Raw genomic sequence first — 12,556 nt, 5'->3', positions numbered from 1 at the left:
CTTCGATAACAACAACATCATCTGCATCACAAGGTAAAACTAATGAACAAAAACTCAGTAAGTAGATTTCAAATAAAGTAAATATCTAAAATCTCCGTGGCTAAAATCTCTTTGTTAAACATTGTTCATAAACTTTCATACTTATTCTTAGTTTAGGTATGATATAGAGCTTCGGTTCCAAGTAAGCCTCTCTATACCAGACCTTCTCTACTTTTGGCCAATTCTCTTCTCTTAAGCACTAAGCGGGGTTTTTAAAATCTCTTTCTCTTGTGATCAACAAGAGACTTCCCACTAGCATTTTTCTCTAGTTGTCTCAAGAGACAGTTTCTCTAATTTGGGGCACGGTCTCTCGCACCCCTGCTTACCCAGCCTCTCATCCATATACCATATCATAAAATCTCTTAAAGCATAAAAACATAATAAGCAAATATCATAATCTCTTTCAAAATAATTAATCATGAATACTCTTTGAACATAATCATATAGGGTCTTGTGATTCAGTTTTGAAATGCTTTTAACTCTACTTACCTGAATTTTGAGCACCACTTTGCAAGTACAAACTAGCTGGTTGTGGGGCACCTTCAATGTGCTAATTAACCTTTAAAATTACAGCTTTTAAAAATCACATTCATATCATCATTTAACGAAACAAATAACTACGCATTGTTACAAAAATATTCATAACAAATTCATCAAAACTCAAAATATTATGAGACCAGTGGCAAATAAAAGTATTCTCAAAACCCTCTTTTTAGAGCTACTACATGATGGGTTTCGGATTTTTCAAACTAACCAAAAACAGCCCGAAATCCAGATTGAAGTACAATCTCGTCAGGAAAATGAAAGCTTTTTAACTGAAGTTATAAAATTCATAACTAAATGTAGAAAAATTCGTTTGGAGTGATTCAAAAACTCACTTAAAGTTTGAGATGTATACTTTAATATAAAAATATAAGATCAGTCAAAATCATAAGTATATATGGCACGAAAACAGAATCTACATAGGTTGTACAGAAGACTTATATTTGAATATTTCATCAAATACCTAGCATGCAGATCTTAATCTTCAAAGATGACTCTCACATACATGAATCATCATCTTAATAAGACTTTATCTTCAAATAATCATCTATAATATCAAGCTAAAATCATCAATTTCACCCAGAAAATAATATTTGAACCAAAACCTCAAGAAACTCATTTTTAAGAATCTACAACCAACATGCATAATAAGCCCCATCAAAAATCCGAATCTCAAGTAGGATTTCAATATCTTAATCTCTAAAATCTTAGTTTCTAACATCAGAAAGAAGTTACCTCAAAGAAAAACGTGTTCCCAAGTGAATAGAAGCTCAAAACTTAGTGGTTATTTTTGGTTCTATGTTGAAAACGAGTTGAGATGGACTGGTTGAGTCTTTAGCTCATTCTCTCTTAAAAACCTAGGTTGGATTCTGAGTTTGGGTTGAGGAAAGGAGTGAGAAGAGAGAAGATAGTGCTATGGTTGGAGTTCTAGGGTTTTTTGTTGAAATAGACCCAAAAAGGAAGTCTAAACTTGATAGAAACTAAACAAAAGTAAAGTGGCCTTATAATAGAACAAGTGCCTAGGTTTTTTCTAAGCCTTTAATAGCTATCCTAAACTCATAAAATCAACTCTTAAGTCTCTATTTTTCTTCTTCAATTAGGTGCCTAAAGTTCACTCAATTTGCTAACATAGACTCCTCTCACCAAAAACTCAAAATAACAACTAAGTCCTCAACACATTTACATAAAACCATATAATAAAAATATAAAATAATGATTCATTATTAAATCAATCATAATAGAGGTAAAATATCATATCAAATAATCATAATAAATATCATTTTTCTTCATAAGTTTAGCACATTGAGTTCCCACATCGAGCTAGTTGCACTGCACATTAAAACTGAAAACTCGATTAGCAAAGCTATAAGTTTAATAAAATCATATGATAGCTATAATAATAAAATATAATGTCAACGAATAACTTTTAGGTAAATGGTAAACGTGGTGCATGATTTTAATTTATAAAATTTATTTATTATTGGCTTAAGGCTTAATTAAATCTCGGGTATTACAAAAATGGAGAAAATTCTATCATTAGAAGTGGTAAGAAATTGAGAATACTCTATATACTTCATTCACCTCTTTAGATTTTGATTCATAAATTGACTCAATTGAAGGTTTCACATCCTAAACAATCAATTAAAAAATAAGATTTGAAAAACTTGTGAATTAAAATATACTCGAGTAAATAAAATTCTTACGTTAAGAACTAGGAAAAATTATTTTATAAGAAATCTAAAAGAGACAACATACCTCGGGGTAATATTGTTGTAAAAGACTACTCATAAAATAATACCTACCAATATATTGTATAATGCAACATTCACATAAAAAAAACTTGACTAAATTTTATATAAAAGTTGACAATAAAATATATTGATATGAGAAAGAAATATGATGAAAGAAAATTATTTACTCTAATGTATAAAACTTACAAACCATTAAAGAATCAAAACCCAAATAAGCTACTACACATATAAGATCATCTCTAACCCCACCCAAGAACTCTAGCCTAGCTTGCAAAGCATTCTCACACAATTCTAGAGAGAAAATATGAGAATAAAAGTAAGATAAAAATGAGAGAAAAAGTGTCTAAACTTAGGTTAAAAGTCAACAACAAAACACACTTGGCCAAACCTCTATTTATAAAGCTTTTGAGGAATGCCAAAACGCCATCAACAAATGAATAACATAAAAACAAAAATTTGATTCTAAATTAATTAGAATTTAAAAAGTTTAATGCAGAATGAAAGCTGAAATTATTCGTGGGATATCAACAGAAAAAAATGGATCAGTTGGCTAGTGGGACATGTGTCGCACGAAGAGAGGCTGAAAGGAGCAATTGGCCGACAACTGGATCCCACACGGACATGTGGCGAGCACTGAGAGGAAGCTGCTGCACTGCAGGGGCCACGCAGAGATTGAATGGGGAGCTGCCTGATGCGCACGTGGAGGAGACTCGCCCAGGGGGAAGGCCGTGCGCGCCATGCGCGCGTGTGCGGGGGGGCAGCTAGGTCCCATAAGTCTGAGGTGTGCCAAACAGTGACACGTGGCGTGGAGGAGAGCGCAGCTTGGCTCAGCTCGGTGGCTGGCTGACGACTGGGGCTTGCTGATGGGCTTCTTTTTCTTTTTTTAGTTTTTGGTCCAAATGTTTTTTTTTTCCATACAAATCAAATTAACTTAAATTAAAACTAAATATTTCCATACCAAACTATTTTTGATTAATTTCATGAAATCATTTAATTAAAACTTAATTTATTTGACATTTATGTACACCAAAAAGTGCATTTTTGTGCTTTTATCATCCGCTTAGGGGTTTTCAGAATTAATCGAGTTAAGTACAAAAGGGTGATCTAGAATTCCCAATGAGTCTTCCTTTAGTCCTTTTGGAAGCCCAAAAACTCCTAAGTCCACGCCTTAGAACCTCTTCCTCGTCGTCAAGGTTTGATTCTCAGTGTTTTGATTCCAATGGAGGCTTTACTAGCGCTGAAAATGCCTAACGGAGCCATCGTCTGTGACAGGCAGATCCCTAAAACTTCCTACGTCCGTGCTAGACAAGCCCAATTTAGTCTCCCTCCGTGGCAAGCAGGTCTCCTGGAGCATCCTTTTTGTACCTAACAGAGTCTTTTCTGTGTCAGGCATCCTTCATTTAAACTTCTTCTCGCCCAGCTCATTGTTGGAGTAATCTTCGCTTGGAGCATGCTCACCCTTTGGAGCAGCTTCACTTGGAGCAACCTTTGCCTCGAGCACGCTCACCGTCAGAGTAGATCATTTAGAGCAACTTTCGTGTCAAAGACAACTTGGCGGCTACTTAGCCAATATCATATAAACCATCTCTGAGAACGTTTGACATGTGATAAAACGTCCAAAAGAGAAGTCAATGATGCATAAACTCTTGAGAATTTCAGATCATGGAACTCTTTACGTCAGCTCCAAATTTGAAACTTTGCCTCTAAGTCTTTCCATTTTTGGATCTTTTCCTTGTCAATCTAGAAAGACACCTGATCATATTGCTCTATAGGGAATTGTGTGCATAGGTCTATGTCAGAGTGCAGCTGATTAGGTTTTTGAGCAGCCACCATAAACCTTTCTTCCCATTTTCAGACCAGCACTTTTTCAACCTCGGAAGGGCTTCTGACTGCTTTGCTCCGTTGGGATTGCGTGTACATGCTTCCTTCAGAGTGCCACCGATTTACCACTGGACCAAGTCCCTAGAAGTCTTCATTCCATTTTCGGCCAATCTCCTTTTCAACTCGGAAAGGTGCCAGATGGTTTTGCTTCATCGGAATTGCTTGTACAGGCGTCTATCAGAGCATGCCGTACGGACCTCTAGAGCTACCACTAGAATCCCACCAAGTTCACCTATAAATATCCTTGTCTCCTTCATTTCATAAGGTTGATCCACCATCATCACCAGCCACTATCTTCTTCCATCATCATAGTTCATATCCTCTTCAAATCACTTTCTCTCCTTTTATTCCACTTCCTTCAGACTTCTCTAGTCTCTTCCTATAGAGACTTGATGTTCTTCAAGCTCTTCAAAGTCCTTTACAACCTTTTAAGTGTTGACATCTTTAGAAAGCTTTCCAAAACACTTTTCGATCTTTCACCACCTTCATCTCAAAGTTCTTCAAAGTTTCTCCATACATTTTCTAGCAACACTCAAGTCTTCATTTTCAAGGTCACTTCGGCTCACCGTTAGAGCAAGTGCTCTGAGCATCATTCTCGCTCCCAGAGCAACACACGTTTGCTCTTGGAGTTCCCTTCACTAGAGCCTTATCCATCTCACTAACTTTACTCTTATCCTCCTTCAAGCCTTATCCACCACTTGAGTCACTCTCTTTACTTTTGTAGTAGCCTGCGTCTGTCACCAGAGCATTGCTTTGTCAAGGCACCTTTGACCTCCTAATCTACATCTCTATCAACTGCTTGATCGCACCTCACACCATTCTTCATCTTCAGAGTTCTTTATTTGTCTTTGTGGATTCTCTAACATATTTTGCAGACCATTTTTATTATTTCGGCTACAAAGATGGTCCTAGGACATGTTCCTTCAGCCTAATTTGGGCCTAACTAACCCCATTTCTTCGTTGGAGGTCCCACCATCATCATCTACTTCGAAGCTCAGCTACGTCGGTTCCATTTTCAGCAAACCACGTTCTTACGCTTGTCAACCCCCCACACATCGACTCTCAGAATCTACCGGTCCTTGACAAGATGAACCACCTTTTTCCCACTTTTCCTCCTTGATTCAATCCTAGCCTTTAGATCTCATCTCTCTTTAATTTTAGATCATAGAATTAGATTTTCTCAAAATCCTGTCTAATATTGATATGATGTCATCAAATCAACTGATAACTTTATTTGTTTCAAAGGTTTAGCAGTTTACACTGACAGTATTTTCTAAGTTCTACCTACTACTATGGTATGTGCTTGTCATTTAATTTACTATAACTTAGTTTTGTTGTAACAGAGAAAGATCCACTTCTAGATATTTCTGAGTTTCTTTATTATTTGTCATGAATTATCCAATTAACATTTTAATTTCTGAACCGATTAGTCATTTTAATATAAAGTGAAATTTCTGTTATTTTTTTTCATGGAACTTCACTTGACATGTATCATTGTATCGAAATTACTGGAATCCCTCGTTCCAAAATTTCTACGTAATAAATCGTAATCTTGCACCCAACATGATGTTCACAATTTGAATTTGATAAAATTGTGACAAAATATTCTTCATTAATTAGTGTCACATAATTAAACTATTAAAATTCAAAAGTGTACCAAGAAATTCATTCCCTAAATCTTGATTAAATTTGAGATTTGTACTAATGAACTTCTCGAATATTACAATTTGAATTTGAATTTTTTTACTTGAATTTCTCGGACATTACAAATAAATGATAATGTTGTACTCAACTTGATATTCGCAATTTGAATTTGATAAAATTGTGACAAAATATTCTTCATTAATTATTGCCACATAATTTCACCATTAAAATTCAAAAGTTTACCAAGAATTTCATTCTCTAAATCTCGACTAAATTCGATACTTCTCGGATATTACAGTTGGTACTCGGGTCAGTTTGTTTGACATGGCCTAAACTTGCAGCTCTACTCTCCATTTTTTTTTTAAATGGGGAGAATGTAGTAAATAGTATATTTTTTAAAACTAAATTAAGCAAACAACATATTTCAAAACTATTTAAAGTAAATAACATTTTACCGTGTAAATGTTTAATTTACGTCTAGTAAAAGATTTTTTTCTACGTAAATTTTTTTTTATGATAAAAAAAGATGTTTTTTTGTAACGCCCTCCGGAATTAAACTTGTTTAATTATGGTAATTGTGGTTTATTAGTGTGCCTAAATTGATTTCTTAATTAATCATGAACTTTTAAATTTGTTTTTAATATTTGCAATTTCACCCCTATTTGTTTTATTTATTTTTCCTTAATATTTTTCCTAATTTTATTTTCCTTCTATTTCTCCTTTTCCTTTTTCCTTATTTCTTTTTTTTCCTTTCCCTTCCTCACGTTACTCTCCCTCCCTCTCTCTCATGAGCTCTCTCTCTCTCTCTCCCTCTCCCGTTCATCTCTCCCTCTCTATCTCAAAGTTTCCTTTCTCAAGGACCGGATTTAAACCAAAAACGGAGATTTCTAAGAGATTTTCAACATCAAAGCTTAGATCAAGGTAAAACTCTTTGAAACTTACTTTAGATTTTCGGATTTAGCTTTGTGGAACTCGTTTTAGTTGAGTTTGGTGATTTTTGGTTAAATTTTTGTTTTCGAATGGAATTCGAATGGGATTTAGTGAAACCTTGATGAAAATTGGGGGTTTTTGATTCTTTGGACCCCATTTGTTGATTTGAAACTAGATCTATACATTTTCCTTGAGAATATGTCTGTATCGGATCCAAAATTGCAGGTTTTGGCTTTATTCCTCGCGAATTGGCCATTGTTGGCCCTGGAATTCTTCCCCACCGGTCGACCGGTCACCCTTCCATAGGTCGACCGATCCAGTCGACCGGTCACCTCTCCACCGGCTGACCGGTGGAGTTATACTCTTCTGTCACCGGTCGACCAGTTCCCACTGAAACCGACCCTAAACAGCCTAAAAACCCTATTTTGACTTCCAACTTCGATGTGGGATTGACCTAACCTCATTTGAGAACTCAAAATGAGTGGATTAGCCACATGAATCCTTGTTTTCTATTCAATTCCCCAGAATGAATCTCTATCTACAAAGAATCATGATTTTAAATTAAGAATTGTTTATGAACATTGATTTTGAACTATGGCACACTAATATGATACAATTGCATCTAATTAAATGAGAATGTTTGGTGAGAAAGGCCAAACTCTAAATTGTTGATTTTGATGGGAAAGTTAGTGGCACGATTGGAATTGGAGCCTCAAAGGCAAGCGGAGCTAGGGCTACGTGAAGGCAGCCACAGGTTTGATATCCAAAAGGTAGGATATTCTTGTCCATATCCTTGTTAGCCTTACTTTAAATGATTTGGCCAATGAAAATGTTTTAGAACAAAACATGATTAAAGAAAATGATTTTAAAGAAATAGCATGAGAATGCTATTAAGTTTTCTAATGATTTTGGAAATGAGATTACAAAGAGTATCATTTCTTAAAATGAAATATCTTAAGAAATGATACAAAGCATGGTGGCCACAGAGATCGGGATGTGGGAATCGCATCCTTGGGGGCAGGGCCCGAAACCCGTATGGATCCACTTCTTGTTTAGTGGTATGATGAGCTGCACACTTTCATTATACAGATATTTTTCTACTGTGAGTATTTCCTTTTCTAAAAAGGGATGATCGGTTCCGGGTGTATATCTACGAACCGTGAGTACCTTTATTTTAAATTCTTTATAAAATTATATCCTACTGGGCCTTTCACTCACCTTTCTTGTTTTCAAATGTATTAAACCCCTCCAGGAGACGCGAGGAGTAGTGCGGAGTAGGTAGCTACTACCGGTGACGTGGATTTGACCTCGGAAAGTGAAGAGTTATCTTTCCTCTTATCTTTTATTTCAAAGCATGTATAAGAGATTATGGATTGTAAACTTAAATATTACTAGACTGTGGTTGATGTCACATTTACTCATGTTTATATTCATGTATGCTAAACACCTGTGGGAATTCCTGACATGATACCAGGGACGTGGTTTTAAACTGGTTTGGTTGGAAATTCCACCACCGTTCTTGAAATTGAATTTCTCCTGAATGCAAGGGGCTCGTTTGGAAATACCTGGATGTTTTGGATTTGAAAGAAATTAAAATATTTGCTAATCACTCTCTCTCAAACAGGTTTAAGTTTCTAAACGAGCCTCCACGTCACTAACCCCGGTTTGGGGGCGTGACATTTTTTCACGTAAATAAAGATTTTTTTACTATATAATTTATTTTTTACTAGTCGTAAATAAAAACATTTACACGGTAAATTGTTATTTACTTCAAATAATTTTAAAATTGATTATTTACTTAATTTAGTTTCAAAAATCTATTGTTTATTATAGATTCTGGAAAAAAAGCGGTCAACTTTTCTTCTGTCTTTTTCTTTTTGACCAGTTTCTTTGTTTTTTGTTTTACTTTTTTTTTTTTGATAAAAAAATTACCACATGACAAGCACCACAGAAGAAAATTCTAAACTAAAAACTTGCTTTGACATTTTATCATTTTTTTTAATTCAAAGCAAAGAGTTGACCTGCCAATTGCGTAAAGAAATTTTAATTAAAATTGAGATTTTGCTCAACAAAGCTCATAGAGTAGAAATCTAGAGCCAGAAATCAATGTTTTCTTCACTGTTTTACATTGCTCTTTTGCTATTTCTCCTCTATGGAGTGTCTTTGGCTGTCGACAGCATTAATCCACTCCAATCCATTAGTGATGGAGAAACCTTGGTTTCTAAGGAAGGAGTGTTTGAGTTTGGTTTCTTCAGTCCCGGAAATTCCAAGGGTCGTTATGTCGGAGTTTGGTACAAGAAAATCCCAGTTCAAACCGTTGTTTGGGTCGCAAACCGATGCAGCCCACTAAATGACTCCTCTGGCTTGTTGATGATAAACAAGAAAGGCAATCTTGTGCTTTTGTATCAGAACAAGAGAGTTGTTTGGTCAACGAGCTTAGCGAAACAAGCCCAAAAACCAATTCTACAGCTTCTAGATTCTGGAAATCTTGTGGTACAAGAAGAGCAAAATGGAAACTTGGAGGGCTATTTGTGGCAAAGCTTTGATTATCCTGGCAATACAATGTTACCAGGGATGAAACTGGGGTGGGACTTAAGGAAGGGTTTTAATCGGCAATTTTCAGCGTGGAGGAATTGGAATGACCCTTGTCCCGGAGACTTTACTTCGGGTATTGAAATTGATGTTCAACAACAAACCTTTCCTGATATATATATGTGGAAAGGTGGGGAAAAACATCATCGAGCCGGGCCTTGGAACGGACTTGGTACAAGTGGTATGCCAGTGTCTAGGCCAAACTACCTATATGACTTTGACGTCATTTACGACGAAGAAGAAGTTTATTACACCTTCAACCTCAAGAAGAAGTCTCTGATCACAATAGAGGTTTTAAATCAAACAACTTTAACGGTCAACCGACTTACATGGGTCGAAGCAGAGAAGAATTGGAAGATTTACTATTCCGTGCCTACAGATCAGTGTGACAACTATGGTCTATGTGGAGGAAATGGGTATTGTGTCATAGGTGGGAACCCAGCGTGCCAATGTTTAAAAGGATACAAGCCAAAGTCTGAAGAAAAATGGTATTCGACGGATTGGTCAGAAGGGTGTGTGCGCAATACTCCGCTAGACTGCAAGGATAAATACAAAGATGGCTTTGTCAAATTCGTTGGCATGAAATTGCCAGATACTGCATATTCTCGCTCGAATAAGAGCATGAACCTAAAGGAATGCAGGGCTAAATGCTCGACCAATTGTTCTTGCATGGCTTATGCAAACTCTGACATCAGAAATGGCGGAAGTGGTTGCATCATGTGGTTTGGTGGTCTGATGGATATGAGAATAGTCACTTCATCTGAACAGGCTCTATATGTTCGAATGCCAGCTTCGGAGCTAGGTATGGCCATTCATAATATTGTTCGTTTTTTTTTCATTCTTTTAAGGTCCTTAACTCTTTAATTTTTTCTGTTTCATATTTTTTGACCACATGATTAATTTATTAGCTTTTTTCATGTTGTAATAACCAACAAAAAAGGAAAGTCTGGTAGTAAGGTGAGAGCTGTGAAAGTAGTTGCTATCATTGGACCTGTTTCAGGGGTGCTCTTACTTGGCTTTTTCATTTGGAGAAAAAAGTTCAAAGGTATTGTTGCTCTTTTTTGTGTTGGATTTTGCCTTTCAATGAAGTTACTAGATTATAGCATATAAACTAGCACTGACATTTCTAATTATGGATTCCATCTCTTATCATTTCTTAGCTTTGTTGTCAATATTATCCCTTCATTCCATGACTTTTATGAACAGAAAAATATAGGAAAACTGCAAAATATGGAGACCAAGAGGAAGATCTAGAGCTCCCACTGTTTGAATTATCAACTATAATAGCTGCCACACGTAATTTTTCGCCGAGCAATAAGCTTGGGCAAGGTGGTTTTGGACCTGTGTACAAGGTTAGATTTCAATAGCCGAAATTTGACAAAATATGGAATACGAACGACGAAAGCGTTTAAATTTTAACAAAATGTTTTTAGTATCATTTGTTAACATTGAATCGCAGGGAAAGTTAGATGATGGACAAGAAATTGCTGTGAAGAGACTTTCAATCAGTTCCGGTCAAGGAATAGACGAGTTCAAAAACGAAGTAACCTTAATTGCAAAGCTTCAACATAGGAACCTTGTAAAGCTTCTTGGTTGTTGCATTCAGGGATTAGAGAAACTACTGGTTTACGAATATATGCCTAACAAAAGCCTTGACGTTTTCATTTTTGGTTAGAATCCCTCTTAATCTTCAGTTGTTACTTATGAAAATACATAGAAATTTCTCTAAGTATCTGTTGTCTTTTTGTTGAAATTCTCTACTTAACTTGAAAAACTTATTTTGCTATTGCTAGATCAAACTCAACATATACTCTTGGAATGGTCCAAGCGCTTCAATATCATATGCGGAATTGCTCGGGGGCTTTTATATTTACACCAAGATTCAAGATTGAGAATTATACACAGAGATCTAAAAAATAGTAACATTTTACTTGACAATGAGATGAATCCAAAAATTTCAGACTTTGGTTTGGCAAGAACTTTTGGAGGAGATGATGGTAAGTCAGAAGGAAAGACAAAGAGGGTTATAGGAACTCAGTGAGTATTTCTCTTCCCACAAGCTTTTTATATTTCTTACACAAAATTTGAGTGGTTCTGCAGTAGGACCTCATACCGGTGGTGTATGCTTTTGATCTTTATGTCTTATCAAAATCACCTCAAAATGAAAGTGATTGTAGAAAGGACCATTTAGAATATAAAGAAAACAGCAAAATAAATAAATAAAATAGAGACCTACTTGTAGTTTCTTTTTTCATGCCCTACTGTAAAAATCTCCTAAAAATTATATAAATGAATTTAACTTTTATTTAGTCATGTTACTTTTGATGCAGTGGTTATATGGCACCAGAGTATGTTTACAACGGTCGATTCTCAACAAAATCTGATGTCTTTAGCTTCGGTGTAATGGTCTTAGAAATTGTAAGCGGAAAAAGAAGTACCAGCTTTTCTCTTCAAAACGAAGGCCTTACACTCACAGGACATGTAAGTACCAAAAAAAAAAAAAAAAAAAAATACTGCAACTCTTAATTTATATTTAACTTCAAAATTACTATATAAGACAAATCATTTTTAATATTCTAGGCATGGACATTGATGCAACAAGGCAGGGCAATTGAATTGCTTGACTCGCGCTTAAGGGATTCACACCACAATTTGCAGGAAGTGTTGCGGTGCATCCATGTCGGTTTGTTATGCGTGCAACAACGCGCTGTGGATAGGCCAAGCATGTTTTCCGTGATTGTGATGCTAAGCAGTAATAGCAGTTTATTACCTTGTCCCAAGAGACCTGGCTATTTCATAGAGACAGAATTACCACAACGATATTGTGATCCACTTCTAAGTAACACTATAACAATATCAGGGCCAGAGGCTAGGTAGGCATTAATTACTAACCGAACATATATAACAAATATTCTTCATAACCTTCAATAGTTAGTTTGATTTTGTTAGTTAGATTATACATTTTGTATCCCTTTTTTTGCAAGCACAAGCACATGATTTTGTAATTATGCATTTTGCATCTCCTGAATTTATTAGCACAAGCGAATGATCTTTTAACATAAATTAGGTTGACAAATCTGGCGGTAAAATAAGAAATGAGTAAAAATAAATATAATATGGACATAAAGTATTTTCATGGAAAACCCCCAAAGGAGACGGGGTAAAACGACAGGACA

General features: G+C 35.6%; 1 protein-coding gene across 1 annotated transcript; it reads left to right on the top strand.

Annotated features, from left to right (window-relative positions):
* The first annotated feature begins 8,894 nt into the window (after positions 1-8,894).
* On the top strand, positions 8,895-12,257 carry LOC21411054 (G-type lectin S-receptor-like serine/threonine-protein kinase At4g27290). The gene is made up of 7 exons (XM_024171696.1): positions 8,895-10,182; positions 10,321-10,425; positions 10,587-10,732; positions 10,840-11,050; positions 11,174-11,417; positions 11,711-11,861; positions 11,961-12,257. Exons 1-7 carry the CDS (start codon positions 8,895-8,897, stop codon positions 12,255-12,257), a joined length of 2,442 nt encoding a protein of 813 aa, XP_024027464.1.
* The last annotated feature ends 299 nt before the right edge of the window (positions 12,258-12,556 follow it).

Source organism: Morus notabilis, unplaced genomic scaffold (genome assembly GCF_000414095.1).
Source record: "Morus notabilis unplaced genomic scaffold, ASM41409v2 Scaffold14, whole genome shotgun sequence".
NCBI classification, from domain to species: Eukaryota; Viridiplantae; Streptophyta; class Magnoliopsida; order Rosales; family Moraceae; genus Morus; species Morus notabilis.
This window is presented reverse-complemented; position numbering and strand designations above follow the sequence as displayed.

Coding starts and splice junctions, on each gene's coding strand:
- LOC21411054 (XM_024171696.1), top strand. CDS start 8,895: ATGTTTTCTTCACTGTTTTACATTGCTCTTTTGCTATTTCTCCTCTAT. Junction 10,183..10,320: donor AATGCCAGCTTCGGAGCTAG/GTATGGCCATTC, acceptor CCAACAAAAAAG/GAAAGTCTGGTAGTAAGGTG. Junction 11,862..11,960: donor GCCTTACACTCACAGGACAT/GTAAGTACCAAA, acceptor TTAATATTCTAG/GCATGGACATTGATGCAACA.